The 24571-nt window shown below is 42.1% G+C and overlaps 1 protein-coding gene across 5 annotated transcripts in view; it reads left to right on the top strand.

The window, feature by feature from the left end:
• Window positions 1-24571, top strand: part of mast2 (microtubule associated serine/threonine kinase 2) — a 170919-nt gene that overhangs the window by 128485 nt on the left and 17863 nt on the right. For all 5 annotated transcript variants that reach the window (XM_030048901.1, XM_030048902.1, XM_030048905.1 and 2 more), the window contains 9 exons: window positions 4105-4180; window positions 6029-6049; window positions 7031-7109; window positions 8537-8673; window positions 15515-15590; window positions 16636-16845; window positions 21951-22052; window positions 23786-23918; window positions 24388-24455. In XM_030048901.1, coding sequence (XP_029904761.1) covers window positions 4105-4180; window positions 6029-6049; window positions 7031-7109; window positions 8537-8673; window positions 15515-15590; window positions 16636-16845; window positions 21951-22052; window positions 23786-23918; window positions 24388-24455 — 902 coding nt within the window. The remainder of the gene's footprint in view (window positions 1-4104; window positions 4181-6028; window positions 6050-7030; window positions 7110-8536; window positions 8674-15514; window positions 15591-16635; window positions 16846-21950; window positions 22053-23785; window positions 23919-24387; window positions 24456-24571) is intronic.

Below are 24571 nucleotides of genomic sequence, written 5' to 3'. Positions count from 1 at the left end.
ATGTAGCTGCCCTCTGAGTAGCAAGGGCACCACAATTGTTAAACAAAACCCAGAAAAAAAATCCTTGGAAATTTCTGCAGCACATCTGATCTTCATTGTTGCGAAGTTGCCAAGGAACTGTCAAGTAATCGGTCAAAGCAGGAGCCGTGCTATTATCCCTGCTATAGCAGTTTGGTGGAATCCTGAAATGATTGTATGGAACAATGGCCATGATCCACCCAGTGTAAGAAAAAAAAAATCAAAGGGCTTTGCCACAGAAGCCCTTCAGGCTCTGGTTCCAGGCTATAACACGTATACCACCTATTGAACTCCTTGTGTCAGCTCCACTGTTGCAGGCTGAATACAACCTATGAGGGGAGAACATTGACTTTTTAAAAAACTCTTTAAGTCCCATTGAAATGAATTGAAATGGCAGGATATAATGTAGAATTTAATCATTCAAAAGTGTAAGCTAATGCCTTATCAGTTATGAAAGGACAGTTTTATTTTGAAACTGCATAAGGGTGAGATTGTTCAAAAAAGTGTGATGGTATTATTGATTGGAATTTGTATTTACTCTTACTGGTACAGCATGAGGGCACCATTGAAGGTTAGAGCTCAGTATAAAAACCCACTTTTAATACCAGTTTCAAATTGTCTAATTAATCAGAATTAGTAAGCCACAATATTAACGATACCTCTTATTGTTAATTAAGAATGCTGAACAGCTGACCCTTTGACTTATCCTCATGTCAGCAGAAAAACATCAGTGAAGTTCGTACATCCTCTGCTCTATTAAAGAAGAGCAGAAGTTGTGAGACACCCCATTTATTTGTTCCAAAAATGCCAAAATTCAGAAAACAACAAAAAAGAGACCATTAAACTGCTTCTGCAATGTAATCCAAGTGTTCTGAAGCCAACTGATGGCACTGTGGGTCCAAAAGTCAAATATTTACCTCGTTATCTCCAAGATTTTTTTGTTCTTGTTCTTCATTCTGCCAACAGTCACAACAGCAACACGCAGATGCTGCTGGAAAGATTGTAATTAGTGGTAAAGCACGCTGGAACAACTCAATAAAGCAGCAATTTGGCTTACAGATAGGAATCCAATTGCTTGAATTTTTCTCACTCTTCCTTGTGTTGTGTCTTCTCAAGCAAGGCAGCCCGAATACACCTTTGACGTCTTTTACAAAGTAATTCTGAGACAAAAGTAACTCTAAACTGCAGTCTGTTTCTTGAGTAATGAAGCAAAATGTCCTCCAGTAAAGCTGTGTACAACCTATATAGCCAAGTCCTGTTAACGATACAGTGCAGCACTGTTCAAATATATTTGGACTGTAATATACGAATACAAGAAAATAAAAATATATATGGGGTATGAGAAAGCAGCTAAGATGATGTAAAATGCGATTTTTCATTTCACTGTGACTTAAAATTTGTGTCTTTGTGCATTTGAGTACCCATACACTCTTAGACCCAGTATTTTACTGTTAGTCACTGGGGACTTCAGCTCGTCATCACTGAGGGAAGGGAGAGAATTTGCCATTACATTCCTCCTTCCAGATTTGCGGATGTCTGAACTAGTGACCACCAGTGAGACTTGACTCTCTAAGCCTTTGGCTGCCAAGTGACATGGTAGAAATCCCATAGCGCTCGATAACATTTAGCTCATGCCACACACCAGGGACTGCAGAGTCACATTACCATGCTTTACGTCTCAGAATAGCTGTTAGCCCTGACACGCTTAAAAATACACAAACACTCTCCTTTACGGTTGACTGCATTGCATAATTTTTTTCTTATGCTGGCGTACAAGCACATATATGAAACTAATGGCTTACCCAATCTCACACTCTGCACACAGTTTTTGGTGTTGATACCATAAAGTGTGGCAATGTGGTGTGAACCCATTCCCTCTGCGCCTTTTAATAGCCATGGTGGGCTCCCTTTGCCACACATGCATAGACACACAAACACATGGACAAGAGGGATATCACACATACAGTTGGTGCATGGATGGATTCTAACAAGCTTCTGGTTTTACAAATAACATACACATGTTAACAGATGTATCTGTCCACACGATACCAGCTCAGTTTCATCTACAGAGGCAGAGAGAGACAGAATTTTTTCCTCTCTGACAGAAAGCAGATGCTTCCATTAATATTTGAGATTCTGCTCTGTCCAGACATGCTGCAAAGGAAAATGCATAATTGATGTGGAAATGTCCAACTTCTTAATCTTTCCCTCTTGTCCAGCTCAGGCAATCCAGCAGCACTCCTCATTTCTCGGGCCACTGACCTTTTCGTGCCCATCTGTGTCATGTTGTGTGTGTGTGTGTGTGTGTGTGTGTGTGTGTGTGTGTGTGTGTGTGTGTGTGTGTACATTTACACCCTTCCCTACCATACCATTTCTCTCCATTGAATTGTTAGTTTCAGACTGACAGTCATGCTATGTTGTTCCCTGGCTGCGTTTGAATATTGTATCCCATGTGATACATATTCATTCACTATGCTTATTCAGTAATCCTCATGTTTATACAAAATAGGATCATCTGTTTTGTGAGACTACAAGCAGATTCAGTTCCACAATAGATTATTCATTCTCTGCTGAAGACAGTTTATGTTGTTGAAAAAACTTAATCTCTACACTGGGGTACAACATTTGGAAATAAGTTTGTACAAGGTCAGTGTTTGTGCACAGAACAGTGCTGATTTGTCTTATAATTGTTACAAGTTTTAGAGAGCTGATTGGGACCTTTTCAGGTTTTCTAATAACACCTATCACTTTTCCTTTTAACGCACTGTCCATCTTCTGCGCTCTTCTTTTTCTCAGATCTCTGACACTTTCTCTTTTCCTCTCGCCCTCTCAGTCTCTGTCCTTTTTTCATTCCATTCCCATATTCTCTCATGTCTCCTGTTGAAGGTTGGCTCTATTTTATCTCTAATTCATTTGTCATCCACAGTTGTGTCTAGTGGGGGATGTAAACACTGTTTCTCCTCCTTTATCTCTGCCCACTTGTCGTCCTCTTTGGACAAAGCGGACAGATTAGTCAGCCCTCTTATCTGTCTATCTACCAGCCCTCAAACTCCCATTCACATAATGAGAACACTTCATCAAACTCAAATTCTGTGTCTCATCGCTGTCTGACTCTCCTTTGCTCTCTGACTCTTGTTAGTGTGGCTTTTTTTGAGAGAGATTCTTCCCTTCCCTTACTAAACTGTTCATTATGATATTTTTTTCCCCTTATTCTCTCATTCTGTTCCTTTGTGAATCTTTCCCTCCTTCAAGATGCGTCTGTGGTTGAGTGTTGGGTGATGATTGAAAAAGAGTGGAGGCATGATAGGGTTTACTGTCAGGAAGATTGGTAGAAATGATGAAGAAACTCGCATAAACACACTAAACACTCCATGAATACACACTGCATTCAGCCACACAGATTTTGTTTTCCATGTGTCTCCAAATTTGAGTGGGTTTGGTTTTACCCAGCTGAAAGAAGCAGTCAGAGAGAAGCCATTTGCACTTCAAAGTATTTCAGCTTCGATTTAGTCTGTTTTTGTTGTGCAGCTTTTCAACCCTGTTGGTTTATGTTCAGGCATTCAATTCCCACTGACACAACCCAAGCTTAAAATGCATTTCTCAGTACTGTGAAGCACTTGAAAGGAAACATCCACTTGCCAGTGCTGCAGCAGACCAGTCAGTGCAATAACCTGCGGCAACATCCTGTTTCTAATTGATTACAGTTGTATTTTAGCCTTTATTTATCAAGGGAAGTTTTCTCATTCACACAGTTACCAAAGCCACAGTCTACCACTGAGCATCTCCACTGAATCCTTTAGGGGGTTAAATGCCTTGTTCAACGGTACCTTAGCAGTAGTTGCTGTCAGGACAGGAGAATGCTAGTCATTCACTTTCATCACCCACATTTTCCCAGATGAACAAATGTATAGCTTACAGCATTTCTAAATCTCCTTTGTTGTCGGTCACATCCCTTGTCTGCTGAGCTAAGTGAAGACATGGGTGAGAGCTGCCTGTTGCCTGTCCAGCAACGTCTGTGTGTACTACTGTTACCCACTTTGCTTTTCCTCCTTTCCAGTCCTTCATTATGTCTTTTTCCTCTCTCAGGTACCAGCCCACTGGACAGCCCTCGCAATTTCTCCCCCAACACAGCTGCACATTTCTCTTTTGTTCCTGCACGCAGGTGAGATACAAACACACAAACACACACATACTATACGCACATACTTACATTTTAGATCTCAATGGGAGGAGGAAGAAAAAGTCAGTTAAAAAATGCAGCTAGATAGTAATTTAGCGCTAAATATAATTTCAGCTTTGAAAAGAGTGTCACTAGCACTTGAATCTTAAATTTAGCTTCTAAGTGCAATAAATATATAGCAATTTGACTTGATGATGTGGTGATGATGTGATTTGATGATGTTGGTTCAAGAATATATCAGAAACACACATTAAAATAACAGCACTGACATCATGAGTCTCCAAGTAACTTGGATACCAAGTGGTGCAACCCACTGCACTCTGTTTTCTTTTTCCAAGTAGCTTGGGTGTTTTAAATATTTAATGGTACAGTTAATTGGGTTTTATTGAAAATCAGAATAAAGCATTATAATCAGTCTGGGACTGAAAACCTTGGCATTTGTTTGTGAATTTACAGATAAGCAAAAGAAACAAAAAACAGTATTCATTAGTAAGATATGTGTTATGGAGCAGAAGTGCTGACTGACAGTCTAACAGGCTTTGGTGGTCAGGTAGATATGAAACACTGGAACCCAAATAGAAGCCACTCAGACTACTCCCTTTACTATATCCTGATGAATTACACAAGGTCACTATTGAAGCTATGAAATTAAATCTTGCAGATGATTGACACCAAGAGAAGCTTTTCACTCCCAAGTGGTTTGTGGTTACATACAGGAAAATGTGGAGGTTGAATGGGAAGGTGAATAAGAGGTTGAATATCAAACTGCTGGATGGCATTCATCCTGAAAGATGGAGAGCCACAGTTCAATCTTTAATGCCAGTGTCTTTGAAATGGCAAGTGCTCTTAAATGCCTCTGTGGCCTTGGCACCCTGAGAACCGAGCTGTAGATGATGATACTGTGGAACTGATGATGAGACAGAGATGATCTGTGACTGTCATTCAAACCTGGATTAATAAGCTCTTATCTGTCTGGGCTCTCAGCAGAGATAGTAATTACTAAGAGGTAGGGAGGGTTAGGGGAATAGAGACAGAGAGTGTGGGTGCTGCGTGTGTGTGTGTGTGTGTGTGTGTGTGTGTGTGTGTGTGTGAGACAGATCTTTGTGTGCATGTTCATGCAGCTGTGCTCCACATGACATATATGCTGGTAACAGCTTATATTGCTGCATAGAACTAAAGCATGAAATGGAATTAGAAAAAATTGAAGCAGTGCACCATCTCTTGATATGCCTACTATAGCGGAGCTGTCATAAATATGAGCATTGCTTAATGTGTGGACAGTGCATTAGATTAAGACATACCTGCCTCTGACATGTTCAGTGAAATGATGATGTTTCCATGGTAACACATTACCTTATGCACTGAACCCATGCTTATTTCTATGACAACACTATCAAACATTGTATGGCTGTGTACCAGCCCAAAAAGAAATCTATTAATATTAATTTGAGTTGGAAATCCCTCCATGCCTGTTTGCTGACCTCAGTTGTTGCAGCTACTGAGAGAGCGGATGCTGTGACAACACTGCCACCATGTGGTGGAGTTTGATAATGCAGCCTAGGAGCTGAGGGACCGGTGTCTTGAATTGTAGTGCTGTTGAAGTGTGTTTGTCTTGTACTAGCACCCAAATGGTTTGTTACACTAACCATGCTCATGCTTTATAATGATTCAAAATATTAATACAAACAAGAGAAACCAAGGAGTGGCAAATGGAAGAGTTTTGTAAGGCTGGGATAGGCTAGGTGTGTGTCTTTGTGTCCTTTGTCTAAGACTGACTGACAGCTGCTTACAGCGCCACCTAAAAAAAAAATTGTCCTCTCTCCCACACAGTCACGGACACAGGGCTGACAGGTAACCTATCAACTTTAACCTTTACATGCTCCTTCCCTAGTCTTCCCTTTTCCCTGCCTCCACTAGCTGCCCTCTGTCCTGCATGGCTGAGCGCACACAGGCTGACATCTACAAGTACATACTACAGATACTACTACAGATACTACCCTGCAGGGTCTGCGTCACTGCCACTATTCTTAGAGAAACTCCCATATGCTGTATACATACATCAAATTTAGGACCAAAGGATGCCGTTTTTTTATTTTTGTTGTTGTTTTGTTGTTTTCTTTTCCCTTTCCAGGACTAGCTTTCACCCACTATACTTCCATTTTTATTTTAAGGTTGTAAAATTGGACAAAAGTTTGCAGTTATGTAGTTTTGGTCCCATTGCCACTAATAATAAATAAAATAACAGTAGTTTTTCATGATGTTTTTTTTCATCAACAATATTAATTTTCATAACCTTAAATGTTACCTGTCTGTCATTGTCTTAACTTTCTAGATTGAGTTTTTTTTTTCCCTTTTGCCCATTGGATTACAATGAATCATTGTCAATTATACAAGGATCTTAGGGTGTGTTTGTTCTTTAATAAACTCATCCAAAATGGTTTTGGAAAGTGCAAATACAAAACACAAACACAGAAAAGACTTACAGGGACAGGCAGTGTAGAGTGGCTGTCAGGTATAGACTCAGGAGCTTACTAGTCTTGCATCACCTTATCATATGTCTGGTGTCTCAGGCTGAATGTCTCAGTATTGCTCAGTGGATTTTCCAAACCCACATGGCTGTGTCTGCGCTCTTTCTAAACCCATTTTTACTCTCATGTGCATTTTCCCTCCTGCAAATGAATGGCTTTGTGGCTGTATGTGAGGGTGCTGCATCATGTGGATTTGGCAATGTCAATGTTAATTCCATTTATTTAAAGAAAGTGAGGGAGGCTTTATGGATTCTGATAGCCTTATCCTTTTGTTTCTGTCTCTTCTCCCTTTGCCCTTAATCAGAACGGATGGGAGACGTTGGTCTTTGGCTTCTCTGCCTTCCTCTGGCTATGGCACAAACACTCCCAGCTCTACAGTCTCGGTAAGTGTCTATGTTTTTGTGCATATATATTCTATGTTTGCGTGAATGCATGTTTTATTTTCTTTATCTGTGGACCCAAAAGACCCAAAGATAAACCCCTTCTACTTCCTCTTGCTACAATCCAAAGCAGCAAGCCATCAAACGCTCCCTCAGCTGCAATGAAGATCATTCTCTCTTGCTTCCCCTCCAACCTTTCTCTTTCTCCCCATTCAGTCCCCCCACATTACTCCCTCCTCTCCCTCAATACTTTTCTCTTATGCCTTACATTGCAGTCTGTTTTCCCTGCTTTTAAGGTTCTCTATATGTTACCACCATTTTCGCCTCTGTCTCATCCCTCAATTCCTAGAGTGTCTAATCCTTCCCCCCCCCCTACTTAACCCTCTGCTCCCCTGTCCTTCTCCCTTCTTAATACCCCAGTGTGCGGTTGCTTTCTACCTGCTGATTGTAGAATGAGGACTCGGCATGCTTCAAAGGCAGAAAGCTTAGCTGATGGGATACTCAAGCTCTCAGCCATCACATCATACTGCTAGCCTGCCTGCGAGCCCCCTGTGTCAACAGAACAGGCCTCATTTGAGTTGTCTTATTAGTTTGACTAACTCACACACTAACTGGGAACTGAATAAAGGACGCTTCTCTTAGTTTCATAAAAGAAACTTGGATTTTAATAGTAGCACACTAACTCTGTTTAGTTGTAACTAAACTAACTGAGCTCTTGGCTAATCCACAGAAGCTCTTGGCTCACTCTAAATTAATGCATAGAATCTCCACTACCTGTCGTATTACATGCCGCCTGTCGGCCTCTCCTGTAACTAGCACACCAGCCCTCTAGGCTAACCTAATCATGGTTTGAGTCACGCTTGTCATTTCAATGTGACTTTCATCATCTGATCATGCCAGCAAGCATTAAGTGACAGGTCTGCAGGCACAATAATCAGATTTTGCTCTTAGGTTTTCAAAATTGTGACCAGAATGTTACATATCCTAGTTGCAGTCCAACTATGCACATGCAAGCAGAATGAAGAGAATGGGGACAGTAGGGAAAAAGAAAAAAAAAAAAAAAACACCCGGTGACAGATTGATATAAATATAGCAACTCGACATGCATAACTGACAATTTTAGGTCAAGCGTGGACATACAGCAGTTTCTATATACAGTAGTTTCTGACAAACCAATCTTAAGAATCAGATGTAAAAAACAATGTCAAAATGAAAAGTGTAACTAAGTCTTACACTGGCCCACAGGAGCTGGAGTGGTGATTGTAACCCATACTGCCCCTCTGCTCCTCCTTTTACTGCCCCCCACAAGTCCTCAAGGCTAACCTGAGCTAGCCTGGCTTAGCTGCAGCTTGACCCCGCAGTAGCTCCAGTGCTGGTTGTAATCTTGCTCCCTCTCTGCTCCTCCTCTCACAGTCCTCCGTTCATCTCAGGAGAAGCTGCACCAGTTGCCCTTCCAGCCCACGCCAGATGAGCTGCACTTCCTCACCAAGCACTTCAGCTCCGAGAGCATCACAGATGAGGAGGGACGACGCTCCCCCGCCATGAGACCCCGCTCACGCAGCCTCAGGTAGGAACTGTGCTCTGTTATGTCAGCAGAGCTGTGTTTTGAGCATAAAGCTCCTGCTGTATCAAAACCATGCCCCAGATTAAAAGACAACTCATTACAAATACCAACACAGTGATATGACATGGCATACTACTCTATGTGGGGCACACTTTTGTCTTTGCAGTCTTCCTCCTCTAGCTAGATTCCTTTTTCCAGAAGCAGCAAAGATTATCTTTGTCTGTTGAATAATACTGAAAGGATAATTATCTTGGCATTGCAGTACATTGGGAAACTTGGGGAAAGAGCATCGGAGTACTTTAAGGGACAGTTCACCAAAAATACAAAAAGCTATTTTCCACTTACTCCTAATGCAAGCTATCCCTCTAGTAGTTCTGGATAGTTTTGTGATTTGGCAAGGTTTCCGCCAGCTGCAGTCTTCCCTGTCTCCTGATACAAGGGTGCTAAATGGGTATCCACCCTGAAAGAGTATGAAAATGGGTTGGATAGATATAGTTTGCCAGTATACTTCATCAGGAAGTAGTTCCCAATGAAACTCAAATAAATAGACATCCAGCCTCATTGCATTGGGATCAGGGAAAACAGGGATAAGTGGAAACCTTGCCAAATCACACAGAAACTATCTAGATCAGGGGTGTCTAATCATGTGCCATGGAGGGCCAAGAGGCTGCAGGTTTTCATTCCAACCAATACCTCCACCAGGTGATTCACTGATTAGTTCCTCTTTTCTGATACAAGGTGAGGTGATCAGTGAAGTCACCTGGTGGAGGTCTTGGTTGGAATGAAAACTTGCAGCCTCTTGGCCCTCCATGGCACATGATTGGACACCCCTGATCTAGATGTGTAGCTTGTACTAAAGGCATTTGGAAATAAATGAATAAACAAACAAACAAACAAACTAATACTTTTGGGAAAAGGACATATTATAGCATGATTGGTGTTTACCAAGTTTAAACGTTCTAGCTGCGCCAGAGAAAGCCAACAACACTTAAAACCATTCTGCAGAACAACACAGTGTTTGGACTGTGATGCTTTCCATCATGTTGAGCGCTAAATGCAAGCATGTCTGCTTTGAGGAACTTAAAAGGTGACAGTTCACAGACAAGTGATCATTTAAAGAGCGCACTTGCATATGCAGTTCTGTCCTGGGTCTGATCTGAATGATAATCACTCTGGACTTTCCTTTATATAAGGCTTGCTTGAATTCCTATCATACAATGAGATGGACCCGGATCAGCATACATTAATTTGCCGGGTGTATGAAATGGATATTCCTGGCTGACTTGCTCACAGACAGGCTGTCAAGTGGGTGCTGTGTGTGTGCATTCTTGTCAGCGAACAGAAAGGTCAGACTCTTCCCGCTGACACGTCCATGGCAGTTGGTAGCAAGTGTGATCTCTTCACTGTGGCAGCATCACCCTCGTTGGTTTTCTTTGCCCCTATCTGTGACACCCAGGCTCACAGATCTGTTTATCTGCCTACCTATGGATGCAGGGATCTCCAGCTTTGATCTGTCCATCTGTTAACTGTTTTGCAGTAGCTTTCATTCATTCTGTCCATCCCTCTTTTACTTTATCCATCACTTTCCATTTCTCTTTCAACCTGTCAAGTGGTGCATTTACTTGTTTTTTTCCCCCTTCCTCCATGCTTTGTTTGCTCTTTTCTGTGTCTGTCTTTCTCTTCTTCCCCTCACTAGATTTATTTTATTTCTCTCTCTCTATCACTATCTCGTTTTCCAACTCAGTGTCTCACCTACATCTCGTCTTGCCACCGCTTTCTCTTTTCTCTCTCTGTACCTTCATGGGAGATATTGAATCTTTCAACCTCTGAGATGAAAGGAAGGCAAGAGAGATGCGAGCTGTGTATCTGATTGGAGTCACAGGGTGTTTGTTGATTGATTTCAGGCTGTGTGTGTGTGTGTGTATGTGAGGGTATGAGTGTGCCATCTCATCTGCCATCACCCTGTGTCCTGATATAACCCAACCATCTAAATCTTCCTTGCCAAATTTTATGCCATACACTCTAACATGAATAACCTCAAACAAAACTAACAAATAAAACTACTTGATTTCATCTGCATCTCTCTCTCTCTCTCTCTCTCTCTCTCTCTCTCTATCTATCTATCTATCTATCTATACCTATATATAGATAGATAGATATAGATATTCCATTTATTTCACTCAAAGCACAGTTCAGTATCTTTCCATGTATGAGCAGAACAGCTGCATTACAGGTCAGTGACAAATGGAGACGCAGAAAGAGAGGACAGAGAAAAGAGTGTATAAGCTGGATTTAAAAAAGAAAGAAATGTGTGATAATATGTGGTATTTACAGAGATTAAGTATTCAATGCCGCATGCATTTCAACTCAGAGCTCCTTAAAAGCAAGATGTGACTTGTAAATGACAAACAAACTGAATAGTCATCCAATCCAGAATTTCAAGTTTTGTGGTGCCATGTCAGAGCTCTTGGGTGCAGTTGACATTAGAGCACCAAATGGCATAAATCATCGGCCTTTGTTGTCCACATTGATAATTGAATCAGTATAAGATACTTCATTTACTACTTCAGCAAATACCACTGCATACAGAGTCTTAGGGTACCGCTGGAGGGAAATGTGGTTTCTTTTTCTTGTTGGCATCCATTTTTCCAGAGGTGATACCACAAACACAATGTTGTGGCAAGTGGGAAATTTCCAAGATGTAAATTACAAGCTTTGAGCTGAAATGAACACAGTATAACTTAGTGAAAAGAAAGCCAGACATAGAGATTGTGCATTGAGATGACTTTGGTATAAGGTGTTGCAGGAGTAGCCTAGCCCACCCGTCTCATCCCACCCCCACCACCACCCCATTCAGTGTGGACAGCTCTCAGTGGAACACCAGTCTGCCCTAATTAAACCTGTTAATGTTATATCAGTCCACTAACGGCTTCTTACAGACCACCCGGCTCCAAGCACAGATAAATAACCAACAGTAAGCAACGTAGAAAGAGAGGGGGAGGGAGAAAAGAGGGGAAGACAGTGACGGAGGAGGAGAAATTGACATTAAAAGAGAGACAATAGCAGAAATTAAGAGTGAGAGAAAAATGTACAGATCTCAGGTGGAGAGAAGAGACATGCCTAGGGAGACAGACAATATTGAGCAGGGAGAGAAATTAAGTGAGTGAGTAAGAGGAGATTGGGGACAGAGGGAAGAGTGGGGAGAAGATGATGATTGGGCCCATGAGGAGGGGGCAATGAATGAGGGATGATTTGCATGTGTGTGCGTGCATGTGTGTGTGTGTGTGTGTGTGTGTGTGTGTGTGAGAGAGAGAGAGAGAGAGAGAAAGAAATAATGAATGTGAGGTAGAGAGCACAATTATATGCTAATTTTATCGCCCTGCTGTGAGGGATGACAGCCACACTTCTTTTTTCCTATCGTTTAACAATCTCTGCTCATCCCTGTTTTTCGCTCAGCCCATCAAGCTCATTCACTCCCTCAGTTTTTGCCCTCCAGAACTCTTACCTCTGTCTGTCTGTCTGATTGTCTATCTATATAGCTAGTATTACAACCCCTTCTTCCATTCTGGTCTCTCTATCTCTCAGTTTTCTATAGATCTGGAAATGAGCTCAACTCATCCATCCATCATTCACCTGTCATATACGTCATCGGGAACAAAGGCCCTTGTTAATGAACTACCCAAGCAGTCACAGGCAGCCACACTCAGTCATACACCGTCATACACAGGCACACGACCTTCACTATTATCATGACAGCTTCTACAGAGCAGAATTTATTCATCTACTGCACATCAGAAACATAGCATGATAAATCTGTTCACTGTGACTCTCTGACATCTGTCTGCCCTCATTCTTGGTGCTGAGGGGGCCACAAAGTTATGGGTCTTAGCTGCAGAAACAATGATGTTTATCCATCCATGTATTATATACATATATCTGTTCATTCATTCATGCAGACCAGAAAGATGCCATGTATCTGCTGTCTATGTATCACTGATAACATAGCATATAGTGAAGCATCTCACCAAGTGTTTCTTTCACCTGTCTCCTTTGGGGCTTAGGAAGACCTTTACTTTTACTAAGATGTGACCAGTAAAGTCATCAGTCTTATGAGTGGGATTTTGAGGTTTCAATGGCAAATACACACACACACACACACACACACACACACACACTCATATCCCGGTCTGCCCAGCTCTCTGTCACGGTCAATTAGGTCTCTCATTTCCCAAGTCGCCTGCCTCAGTTGCGAAAGAGCAATGTTATTTTTCTCTCTCACACACCATCTCTCCCTCCCTCTTTCTCTCCTTGCCTCACCATCTCACTCGGTGTCTCATTTGATTTACCTCAATTATCTTCTCCTCAATAAGCGCTTTTACATTTTTAGCAGCTTTCTCACAAGTGACATCACCATTTATCCCCCCAAAAAACCTATTACACCGCTATTTAACATTTCAATTATCACGGTTTATGAACCACCGTGGGGCTGTAATGCATTTTATGTACAATTTTATAAGACACTTTGATTTTTTTTTCCCTCTGTCTCATATTCGATACTTTTGAACTTTCAGCCCCACACTTAAACAAAAGAAGTCTTCCACAAGTTGCACAAAAGCCTCTCCTCCAAGGTCATTTCTCAAAATAATGACGAAGACGTTTTTTCGCAGGGATTGCCGCGAGGTGATTTTTATTTCCCATTACAGCAGAGATACAGCCGTGTTCTAATTAGCCTTTGTCTGGCTGTCTTGTGTTATTCATCCCAGGCATTTTACCCTGATCTCTGTTAGAACTTGGTTTGAATAGGAGTATTATTTTAATAAAGGCTCGGGCTGCTTAAAGCCAGTGGCAGACAGAAATAAAACAGGGAGAAAAAGATATGCAGTGAAAATTAAAGCATGTACATAACAGCCTCTGGCCACACATCCATCCGTGTCAGGGCTAACCTTTACTTACTGAACCCAGTGGCAGAGCTGGCTGGGTTTTGATTGAATATGCTCTTTGTTTTATTTCAAGAAAGACAGACATGAAAAGAGTTTCAAAAGTTCAGGATGTTACTTGTCTAAGGAGCTCCATTTGATTGGCATACATGGCTGCATACATTTAAAAGCAAATTGAAGCAAAAGGAACAATAGGAATATAATAGACTAGTCTGTATTCCTATTTTGCTTAAAGTTAGTGTGTTGTTTCTTTGTGTGCGTGCACGTGCACAGGCCTGTGCAGCTGCGCGCTGGCACAATGATAAACGGCCTCCATGACGTTTAGCTCATATGTCACATTCAGCGTGCGCTCATTCCAATTAAGCCAGTAATTGGACTTTGAGCTGCCGATGGATGACTTAAAGCATTACCTCATCCCTCTGGTCACGTGTGCACGTTTGTGTGTACGTGTTCATGTGTGGGTGTTTGTCTATCGATGACTCATACAGGCGGTGACATCTGGAGCCCCAAATTCATATTTTTACCTTACCTGCATTCCCCTCAATTTATAATACTCACTCCTTCCAGGCTGTCATAGTATTTCAGTGTTTATTGTGAATAGGGATTTTATTAGAAGTAATAGTATTTTTTTTTTTTTTTTTTGTTTACAAAAAATGATTTTATTTTATTGCAATAGTTTCACTGGAAGGGAACATAGACACTGTTTTGTAGGTGCATGGTATAAAAAAGTGAAGATAGAGGCTCCAGTAACATTAGTGTAGAAATAACTCTTTTTTTTTCTTTTTCTTTTTTTTCTTTTTTGACCAATAAATAGTTCAGTCATTTCTACTCTACTGTAGCTGGAATCCTTATCCTTAGTTTCATTACTTTCAACAATCACATTGCAGTTTGTGATTTTTTTTTCTTCGTGTCCTGGTAGATTTAAAAAGAAAAGAAATGCCAGAGAAAAACTTGAATTGAAATTGCAATATTTAGAAGGAAATGTTTACAATCGTAAATGGAGTGAATGAATAATGCACTAGGCTAACAAAGCCTGGAAGAGCTTTGAATAAAACGTCATTGCTGCCCTATTCTTCAGTAGGTGAGACAGCAAGGTCAAGACCACTGCTGGCTATTGTCTCTATTTGGTCTTACCATAGAGAGGGGGGCAGTAGATAATAGAATAAGAAACGAGATGTTTCCCATGAGAGGGACACGAGAGAGAAAAATGGACCCCATTGATAGTGTTGAAAGTAGAGAGAAAGAGGGATGGATTTATATTCTGTGGAGGCTTGAATGGTGTAAAAGAGACATCAGTGTCTGTCTCTCAGGTCTCAACTTGCTCACACAAACCTCATGAGAACAGTCTTACAGTAAAGCAGTTCAGTGGACAGCCTCAGTGCATGACTGACAGATACACACTCTCTCTCTCTCTCTCACATACACACACCATTTGCTGGGGATGTGACGGCTGCAGCCACTGGTCTCCAGAGACGATACCTTTGTATCTGTGTCTGTCTGTGTGTGCAGCCATGCGGGTCCATATCAGGGTGGCTTAGTGGCAGAGGTTGTCATGGTCTTCAGGGTACACCACTGTGGCCTGCCATTGTGAGACACTAACAGCCACATACGCACATGATGTAGACCCCAAGGTCCCATTAGTGCATGACCTCCATTCCGTTTTTAGCTCCATGTTGTAGTGACCTGGTCAGCTCCTGTCCATCAAATAGTGCGACGCACACTCACACCCAAGCCTGGTCAATCTTGTCTCTGCAGCTTGGGGACAGGGCAACACTCCCTGGCGCAGGTTTACGAAATCCTCAGCAATCCGATGTTATGGATCTCCGCGATTCTCTTAAGGCTTGGTTGACCAACCAGTGTCTACTCTCTTCACTCATCTGTATTTATGTGTGTGTGTTTCCTTTCAGCCCCGGGCGGTCGCCCATCTCCTTTGACCATGAGATTGTGATGATGAACCATGTGTACAAGGAGAGGTTCCCCAAGGTATGTACACATACACACACACACACACACACACACACACACACACACACATACACATACACACCCACACGTCTTGTACAGGACACAATGGGTATGGGATAGGTGAAGAATACAGACAAAGGCATCACAAAATAGACAAATGTAACAGTAAAATCTAGTCAGTCACTGGCTTCTGTGTGGACAGATGCACACATACAGTACGTGTGCCTCACATAACTAACATGTAAAAATATACACTTGTTTGTTTCTCATTAGGGATATGAAGATTTGGCTGAACATTTTCAATTAAATTTGATCCCCAATTCAGTTGTTGGCGATTCTTGTTTTTGTTTTTTGTTTTTCCTTTCTTTTTCAACAATTCAGTTCATTTCAATTTAAGTTTGTAAACCACCATTCAAGACAATTAGAATCAGTACCTGTAGCCAAAATTTTATAGCCATCAAATAAACGCATGCAAATAATGTAAGACTATTCGCTCTCCCCTGAAATGTCAAAAAATTCAGACACCAGATTTACTTAAACAGTATTTATTCTAACAAAACACACACACACACACACACACACACACACACACACACACACACACACACACACACACAAAAAGAGTATTCTGTTGGATTAACATGTCAGTATTTTAGCAGTCAGTTATTTATCTGTAAATTATGAATGACTTGGTTGAAAGCATTTCATACTGATACAAGCCATAATTCATTCTATTTATTTCTTTAAGCAGATCGATGTACTTGAATCGGAAGAGTTTATAATCCATGCATTGATGCAATGAAGTAATCATTAAACCTCTATTTTTCATAGATTATTTATGGTTGCATGCAAACCTATAAAATGGTACACTGCACACAAGGGGTCATATACTGTATCATTTTATTTTAATAATGAATTATCCAATACAAGGTGCCTCACCTGATGTAAATGGTGTTTGGTCACACATGTGCCCTCTCCGTGCCTGTAGTTTTTGCGCATACCAATTTTGTGTGTGTTTGTGTGACTCATCCCTCCCCCTCCTCTCTCCAACCCCTCCCTAAAGGCAACTGCTCAAATGGAGGAGCGGCTGGCTGACCTGCTGTCCTCCTCGGCCCCGGACAAGGTTTGCCCGCTGGCCGACGGGGTCCTGAGCTTCATCCACCATCAGCTGATAGAGCTGTCCAGAGACTGCCTGGAGAAAAGCCGAGACGGCCTCATCAGCTCCCGCTACTTCTATGAGCTCCAGGAGAACCTGGAGAAGCTGCTGCAAGATGTAAGTCGGCCCTGCTGCCAGTTATTTGGTGTGTTGTCAGTACCCTGCCAACAACAGCTCATATCTCCAAAACAGTCAGGAATTCCAGTTAAATTGAGATGAGCATTTTCGCAGCTGCAAGATCTAAGTTTGATTGCAACTTGGGTCCGATCCTAATTGTTTACATTTAAAAAAAAAAAATGGCACAGTGCACTTTAATCAGCCAAACTAGGGTAAGTTGATAAAGAGAGAGAAAACTTTTTGCATTGTCTATAAAATTATTTTGCCCTTTTAGCTTGAATATGGAAAATGAGAAGCTCTAGTAAAGCCAAGAAAGTTGCTACAAACAAAGACACGTGTGAAACTACAGATTTAAATGATTTTCAAAGATTGGGTTGCAACTGCCAAGGAGTCGAAGTTGGTCGAGGAAATATATCACAGAGAAATGTTTGATTTATTTGAGTTCCAGTGTTTAGAAGGACAGACAAACTATATAGATAGATAAATCGATAGATCAATAGATAGAGAGAGATGGATAGACAGTCAGGTCAGTTAATCATTTAGTCAATCAATCAAGCATCTAGACCTTAAACTGTTACGAGCACAATATTTTTCACCTTTCCCGTGGAGGGTGTCACTCTCCTCTGGATTGAGTAAGACATCATGAGTGTGAATACGTAACCCCACCCCCCCCAAAACGCACCCACAAAGTCACGCTCGGTTTGCCGTGGGACAACTCACTGAGTGACGCGCTCCCTCGTTCACTCATCATGGTTCCAGCTGTCGGCGCCGTGTGATGTCAGAGGATGAGGAGGCTACTTTCACCTGGTCAGAAACACACAAACTCCCCACTCTCATCCGTCTATACGGGGGGACGCATTCCCTCACACCTGCCATCTGTTTGTACTGACGAGCTGCCTGCTGCTGATATGTTAATCACAGGACAGGACGCCTGTATTAGGACAGTTGGAGTGTGAGTGTGAGCGTGTGTGTGTGTATGTGTGTGTATGTGATAGTGGTGACATCTCTATTAGCTGTTTCCCAGTGCCTTGGGGCCTTGAAACCTGGGTGACATTATGACTCCCAGTGGCCTCATATCGACCTTCTATTCTATTGGGACACACAAATTCAAACTATCTCTCACTCTCGCTCAGACACATACATGCCGCAGCCACTACCATATAAACACACACATGCACATACACATACACACACACACACACACCCTGATTTTAATTTCACACTCCAGCAGTCACCAGGGCTGACAGATGACTCTCCCAGATGAAAGAGAGGGGTGGAGGGAGGTAGAAAAGGAGGGATGGAGGAGTGTAGTCGGAGGGTATGGAAATGGGCGGGGAGTCAAGGGTATTCCGCTGTCTGTGATTGGCTGTTGGATCCATCCCGTGGCGGCGGTGGTAGTGGTGTTGGGGTAGGGGGGGGCGTTGGATTGTGCATGGATGAAGCCTGTTAGAATGCCGTTGGAGGGTGTGAGATTTAGTCGGGACTCAACTGTACTTGAACACGCACACACACACACATCTGGAGAAGCCAAATCCATACCACAGAGGGAGGCTATAACGCGGATGATGACATCACCTACTGGACTGTATTTGGGAGTGGGAGGGTGTTTTTGGTGAGCAGCCAAGTGCAGCAGGTGGAACGAGCCTAGAGAGGAGAGGATGAGGCCGTGAGCAGGTGGACAGAGGTGTGAAAACAGCCCCTGCGTTGTTTTACGGGAATCGTTTTTTTTTTTTTTTTGTGCGCGTGTGGAGCAATGTCCCGCGTCTCGTGGCAGAGGAGGTTGGAGGAGGAGGAGGAGGTGCTGGAGGAGGTGATGAGAAGAAGCGAGTGGAAGGTGTTCACTCACAGCTGGGAGGAGGAGCAGGAGGAGGAGGCAAACACAGACTTTACAGTTGAGTCAATTTCAGTTCGATTCAATTGAGTTTTATTGGCACATTTACACATCCCGAGACAATGACGAAGACGGCGACTCGGTTGTAGTGGTGCTGGTTTGTTTGTGGCTTGGAGTTAGATCTGAGGACAGATAGAGACACGTTTACTTCTGTTGCTGTTTCAGTAACAGTTTCCTTAAATTAGCACACCCCAAGTTTGAAATCACTTTCAGCCGCTAAACCGTATTGCTTCTGTTAGTCACAATGAGAGAATATGAACCTGTTCACCAAATTGCAGCATTTGTTTTCTTATACTGGAGCTTCTTTAACAATCCATTTTAGTGAATTGTGCTGTCACATCACACTTGGGCAAAAAAAAAGCTGTGACACATGTTTTTAAATCATTTATATATTTTTATTTGTTTGATTTAATTTTTGAATTAAAAAAAAAAAACAGATCTGCTTGTTTTATTCTGTTTAGGAAGGCCTAACACACTTTTACAGCTGCTATTGTCCGGACAGAAGAATCAAGCCTACTCCAAGGTCTATGACACGCTCATTATTTATTAATTATTTAATTAATGCAGCAGCTGCGGTGGATGTATTTATTTATTTTTTCGCTTGTTAATAATTTCAAATTTTTATTGAAACACGAGGTCATATGCACTGCTGGTTCTGGAACAATTTATTATAAGGTAACTCAGGAGTGACATGGTATAGTAATACCACTAGATGGTCTAAAACTTTAAAACGTTTTTTTTTTTTTTTTTGAGCTAAATGATGATGAATGTTGAGCACTGACTAGAGTTGTATTTCTCACCCTGCAGTGTTAGTTTTTATACCAGTTCATCATGAAACTTTGTGAACAATTTAGCCCTCCGAAAATTCAGTAGCACAATTGAATGACATTTCAGTGCACACGCGATGCTCGGTCTGTTAAGATCCTCTTTCAGTCACCACACTGGTTCTTGATCTTCTAAGCTCTCGACATCTCTCAATCCTTTCCCTTTGTCCTCCTTTCTAGCCAGACCATTCATTTTCTTTATTCAGCCATCCATCCCTTGCTCACCTCATGCCGTGACCCCATTACAGAGCTCACAGGAGGCCAGCTCACCTCTCTGTTTCTTTCTGTCTTCCTCTGCTCCTTTCCTCGCTTTCACCTCTCCTTCACCTCTCCCCCTCTCCTCTCGTCCCCTCTGCTGCTCATCCTTTGCTCCGCTCTCTCATCTGTCCCTGTCGGGGGGCCTTAGTGACCTGCCTGGCTGTCACCATGGCAACCTACGTCCAGGCCATCTCCTGACAGAACCCCTGGGAGACCCCGTTAGACCCCTGTAGGTCACCTGGGGGTAGAGAGGAAGACAGTGTGTCAGCCATAGTGCTAACTCAGCTCTGGTTATTTGTCACAGAGTCAGCTCATCATTCACTCCGACAACTCTTTTGTACTGGAGGTTTTATAGACATACAGTATTTATCAGAGCACAAACTCACATGCACATATTAGATTTTATTGTGGCTTTCAGCGTGACTTGGGGGGAAATGTCACCCTCAGGGTTGGAGGTGATGTTGAGGACTCTCTAAAACAATGCCTGGACATTTAGGGGACTAACACAAGGGCATTGTAACCAGTTACAAACCCAAAGGAATGATAGCTGGGATTAATTCAGATGGGCTGAGCAGGAAACACATATATTTACTTTTGTATACAGTGATTTTTTTTTTTCCAAATATTTAATTGGGCCACCTGAGTGTTTAACAGAGAATATCCATACAAGCTGTTAACACAGACTTCATATATGCCCACTAGAGAATCTCATCCATATTACACATCCAGTGTGGCTATAGTGTCAGTTCCATATACACCCACCCACACACGCACCCACACACACACACACACACACACACACTGTCTGACTGGTAATTAGCTGCTGTGCAGTGTGAGGCAATCCGTCAGCGTGTCCATTACTCACCGATCACTGGCCTATAGAGTGACCACACACACACACACACTAAGTCTCCTTCACACACACACACATGCATACACACCCTAATACATATATTTAACACACACATACATGCACACCATCTCCCAACCCCAGCTTTCATTACAGTTATAAATTATTCAGGGGGTGGTAGGAGCCCCCGGGGCCCTGCCGCATGCCGAGCTGTCTGTCTGTCAGCCAGCCTGCCATGTCTCTATTAGCCAAACAGCACACACATTGGCCAAGGCATTGTGTATTAACTGCCTCCGCCTCTCTATTAGCCTGATTTGACACATACAGACACAGAGAGACATGCAGGCATACATACATACACCATTCATAAGCACAAGAGAGCGCACCACACACTGAAGGATATTTACCCCCTGAGAATCATACATGTTTTACAGTCAGTGTTTTGCAATTGTTACCCCCCTACACCCCCCACTACGTCTCTGCATGCGCACACACACACGCACACAAGCACATACACACACATGCACATTCACACATTTCCTCCTACCCCATTTCTTTCCGGGGATCAGTGTGCTCCACATGCCTTCCCAGCCAGATACTCGAGATTGCTGGGTAAATTACACTGTCTCCAAACTGACAAGACATTTCACGGTGGATGTTAGGGAGTAAGGCTGAGGTCATTCTGATTTAGATTGCCTCAGGTCTCTGGTTAGTGTGTGTGCAGAGAGGAAAAGTGAGGAGAATGTGCCTTGTGTCTTGACACTGCCATTCATTCGCCCTTAAACTGCACATTGTCTCCCTGGTTTGTGAAGGGCAAACAAAATACATGGAAAAGTCACAACTGCAAGGTCATATAGTTTTGTAATAGTGAAATATTAAACAGGGCAATTAAAAAAATATTAAAAAGGTATTAATTAGCTGAGACAAATCTTCTCCATGGCAGCATGCATTTAAAATAGATGCATTCATTCATAATTCCTAATTTTGGTATATTTCTCATTTTGACTGAAAGACTTACATGTCAAAAGAAAGTATCAACTATTAGGAAAACCCAGTTTGATACTGATATCGTATTCTCATGTGAATACATTGTGTATACACTACAGTTGAAAATATAACACATTTTGGATGGGTTTCATGAGTCTTTGTGACATCAGAAATCCTGAGAAGATAGAGGACAATATAAACTTTAATTTTAGGTGTAATAAAAATGAAAAAAATCAATATGTCTAAACCTCCCCTGTGCTGGTTCTTTTGTTCCTGCTGTGTGTCCTGTGTCCAGGCTCATGAGCGCTCAGAGAGTGTGGAGCTCACCTTCGTCACACAACTTGTCAAGAAACTAATGATTATCATCGCCCGGCCTGCGCGCCTGCTGGAGTGTCTGGTAAGAGAAATGAAAATTAAATAAAATATTGAACAAGGTCATTTTTATTTCTTTTTCTTTTTTTTTTTTTTTTTTTATATTATTTGATTTAAATAATTTTTTTTATTTAAAATTTCAATTACTTTTCATTAAATGTTGGCTCCTGGTAGCTTAATCCCAGGACTCATCATGAATTGTTGTACAACGTACTTGAGTAGATTTTAATGATACTGGTGTAATATCACTGTAAATTGTGGACCATTTAAAAGACCGCAGTAAAATGTCTTTGTATTACTCAATATTATGAGGAATTGCTTTTTATATTGTACAGCTGAACTCCATGCATGGTTAATAAACAATTTAGGGCTTTCCAGTCCTTAGTATGAAATGATTCAAGCACAGCGATTCATTTATGGACTTCCTCTGAGAATTTCATATCAGCCTAATGTGTGTAAATGTCCAGATATGCATACACACACAACTCGCAGCATGCTTTGCATATGAACTGCAGGGGCTTGCTCCCTTGCCCACCCCTCCTTCCTTTCTTTCTCCCTCTTCCCCAGTCAATCCATTCCTCTACTCCCAGCCTCTCCGTCAGCCCCAGCATGCTCCTGTTCTGTACCCAGACAGAGTTGAGTTAATTTGGGTATAAATGATGCACATCCAAGGCTAGACAGGTGAAACCCCTCCTGTGAGCCCAGGAGGAGGGATGTCGGAGAAGGAGAGAGTGAGGAGGGGAAAATAAAAGAGACGGAGAGGTGTGAAATGGAAAAACAGAAGGACAGTGAGAAGGGTAGTGGAGGGCGAGGAGTGAACGTGCAGTGGAGAGTTGTGGGAAGCAGAGAGGGAGGGATGGGGGAGAGGGGGGCAGAAAGCCTGCCCCAATGCTCACATCTGTAGTTTTGACTAATCACATGCAGCTGATGCTGTGACACCATGCTGGATGGCTTTTTACAAATGGAAGCACACCAATTGGATAGGGGGCAGGCAGTGGGTGCATGTGTTTTGGAGTGTTTGTGTGTGCATGCGTGTGTTGTAGCGGAGGGAATGTAGCAGCAATAGGCCCTCTGTCTTTGTCAAAGGACACGAGAATAAAATGGTGTCCTCTAACCCCCACCTGCACTCTCTCTCTCTCTCCATACTGCTGTCTATTTGTTAACTCTGTTGTTGTTGTTGTACAGTGAAAGGTTATAGACTCCAGTTAGGATGATGTTTTGTTTTGTGATACAGCAGCTTTACTATATCACAGCCAACAAAATGGCTGTCTTGTTGACCAGCAAGCCACCTAATTTTATACTGAGACAGATGCTAGAAAATAGACTTTACTATATCACAGCCAACAAAATGGCTGTCTTGTTGACCAGCAAGCCACCTAATTTTATACTGAGACAGATGCTAGAAAATAGACTTTAATTAAGCTAGGCTGCCTTTCTTAGCGCCAGAACTGTTTGAGTATGAGAAACTGGAGTCATCATCCTTACTGATGGTGGTTTGTTGACCCAGACATTTTCTGCACCTTTTATTTTTACACTTTTTTCAAAGCAGCACTATGGAATAAATGGATTTTGTCATTTTGACATTAGTTGGCCTAGGGCTGGGCAACTCTTTATTATATCGATATTGCAATATGGGACAAGTACAGCAAAGGGGTGCAATTTTCTGAACGTGTGATATTTGTGAAAGCACCAATAGTCATCCCTATTTTCTCTCTGTCTCTCTCTCTTCTCTCTGTCTTACTTCCCTTCTATCTGTAGGAGTTTGATCCTGAGGAATTTTACCACTTGTTGGAAGCAGCAGAGGGCCATGCCAAGGAAGGCCAGGGCATCAAGTCTGACATCCCCAGATACATCATCAGCCAGCTGGGCCTCACTAGGGACCCTCTGGAGGGTAAGTCTTTATTTTTTGATTGTGTGTGAGGGGTATGTACATGCTAGTGTGTTGTGAAATGATAGTGCAGAATGTGAATGTATGACATAACATCACCCAGAGTTTGAAATAACTGCACTGTATTAGATATATCTGGCCTAGTCAACGATCGCTTTAACAAACTTGGGTCTACCATTTGGGTGACATCACTTAACAATTAATAACTGCAGTAAAAAGAAGATTTCTGCATAGCAGGAAGATAAAACACATCTTCACATGAGACCTGTGCCTTAGAATATTAAATCTGAGTTACTGGTTAATGTCTTCTTTTATAATATCATATGCTTTTATTTTCTCATTTGTATTACAACTAGAACCATACACAGCTGACATTATACCTGAAACCCCCTACCCACCTACTGATGAGTTTATTTTCCCCTCCTGTCCCAGCTTGGTTTGGTTTGGTGACTGTTCTCCTGTCTCTCTATAGAAATGGCCCAGCTGAGCAGTTATGACAGCGGCAACCCAGACACACCAGAGACCGATGACTCAGTCGATGTGAGTATAATGTAATGTAATGTTCACATAAAACCCCTTATCTCCAAGAAGAGCTGGGAACAATGATTGACTTTCCCGTTGAAAGTCACGTATTTCTAACACTTTACATCATTAAT

This window comes from Myripristis murdjan, chromosome 4, assembly GCF_902150065.1.
Source record: "Myripristis murdjan chromosome 4, fMyrMur1.1, whole genome shotgun sequence".
NCBI lineage: Eukaryota > Metazoa > Chordata > Actinopteri > Holocentriformes > Holocentridae > Myripristis > Myripristis murdjan.
This window is presented reverse-complemented; position numbering and strand designations above follow the sequence as displayed.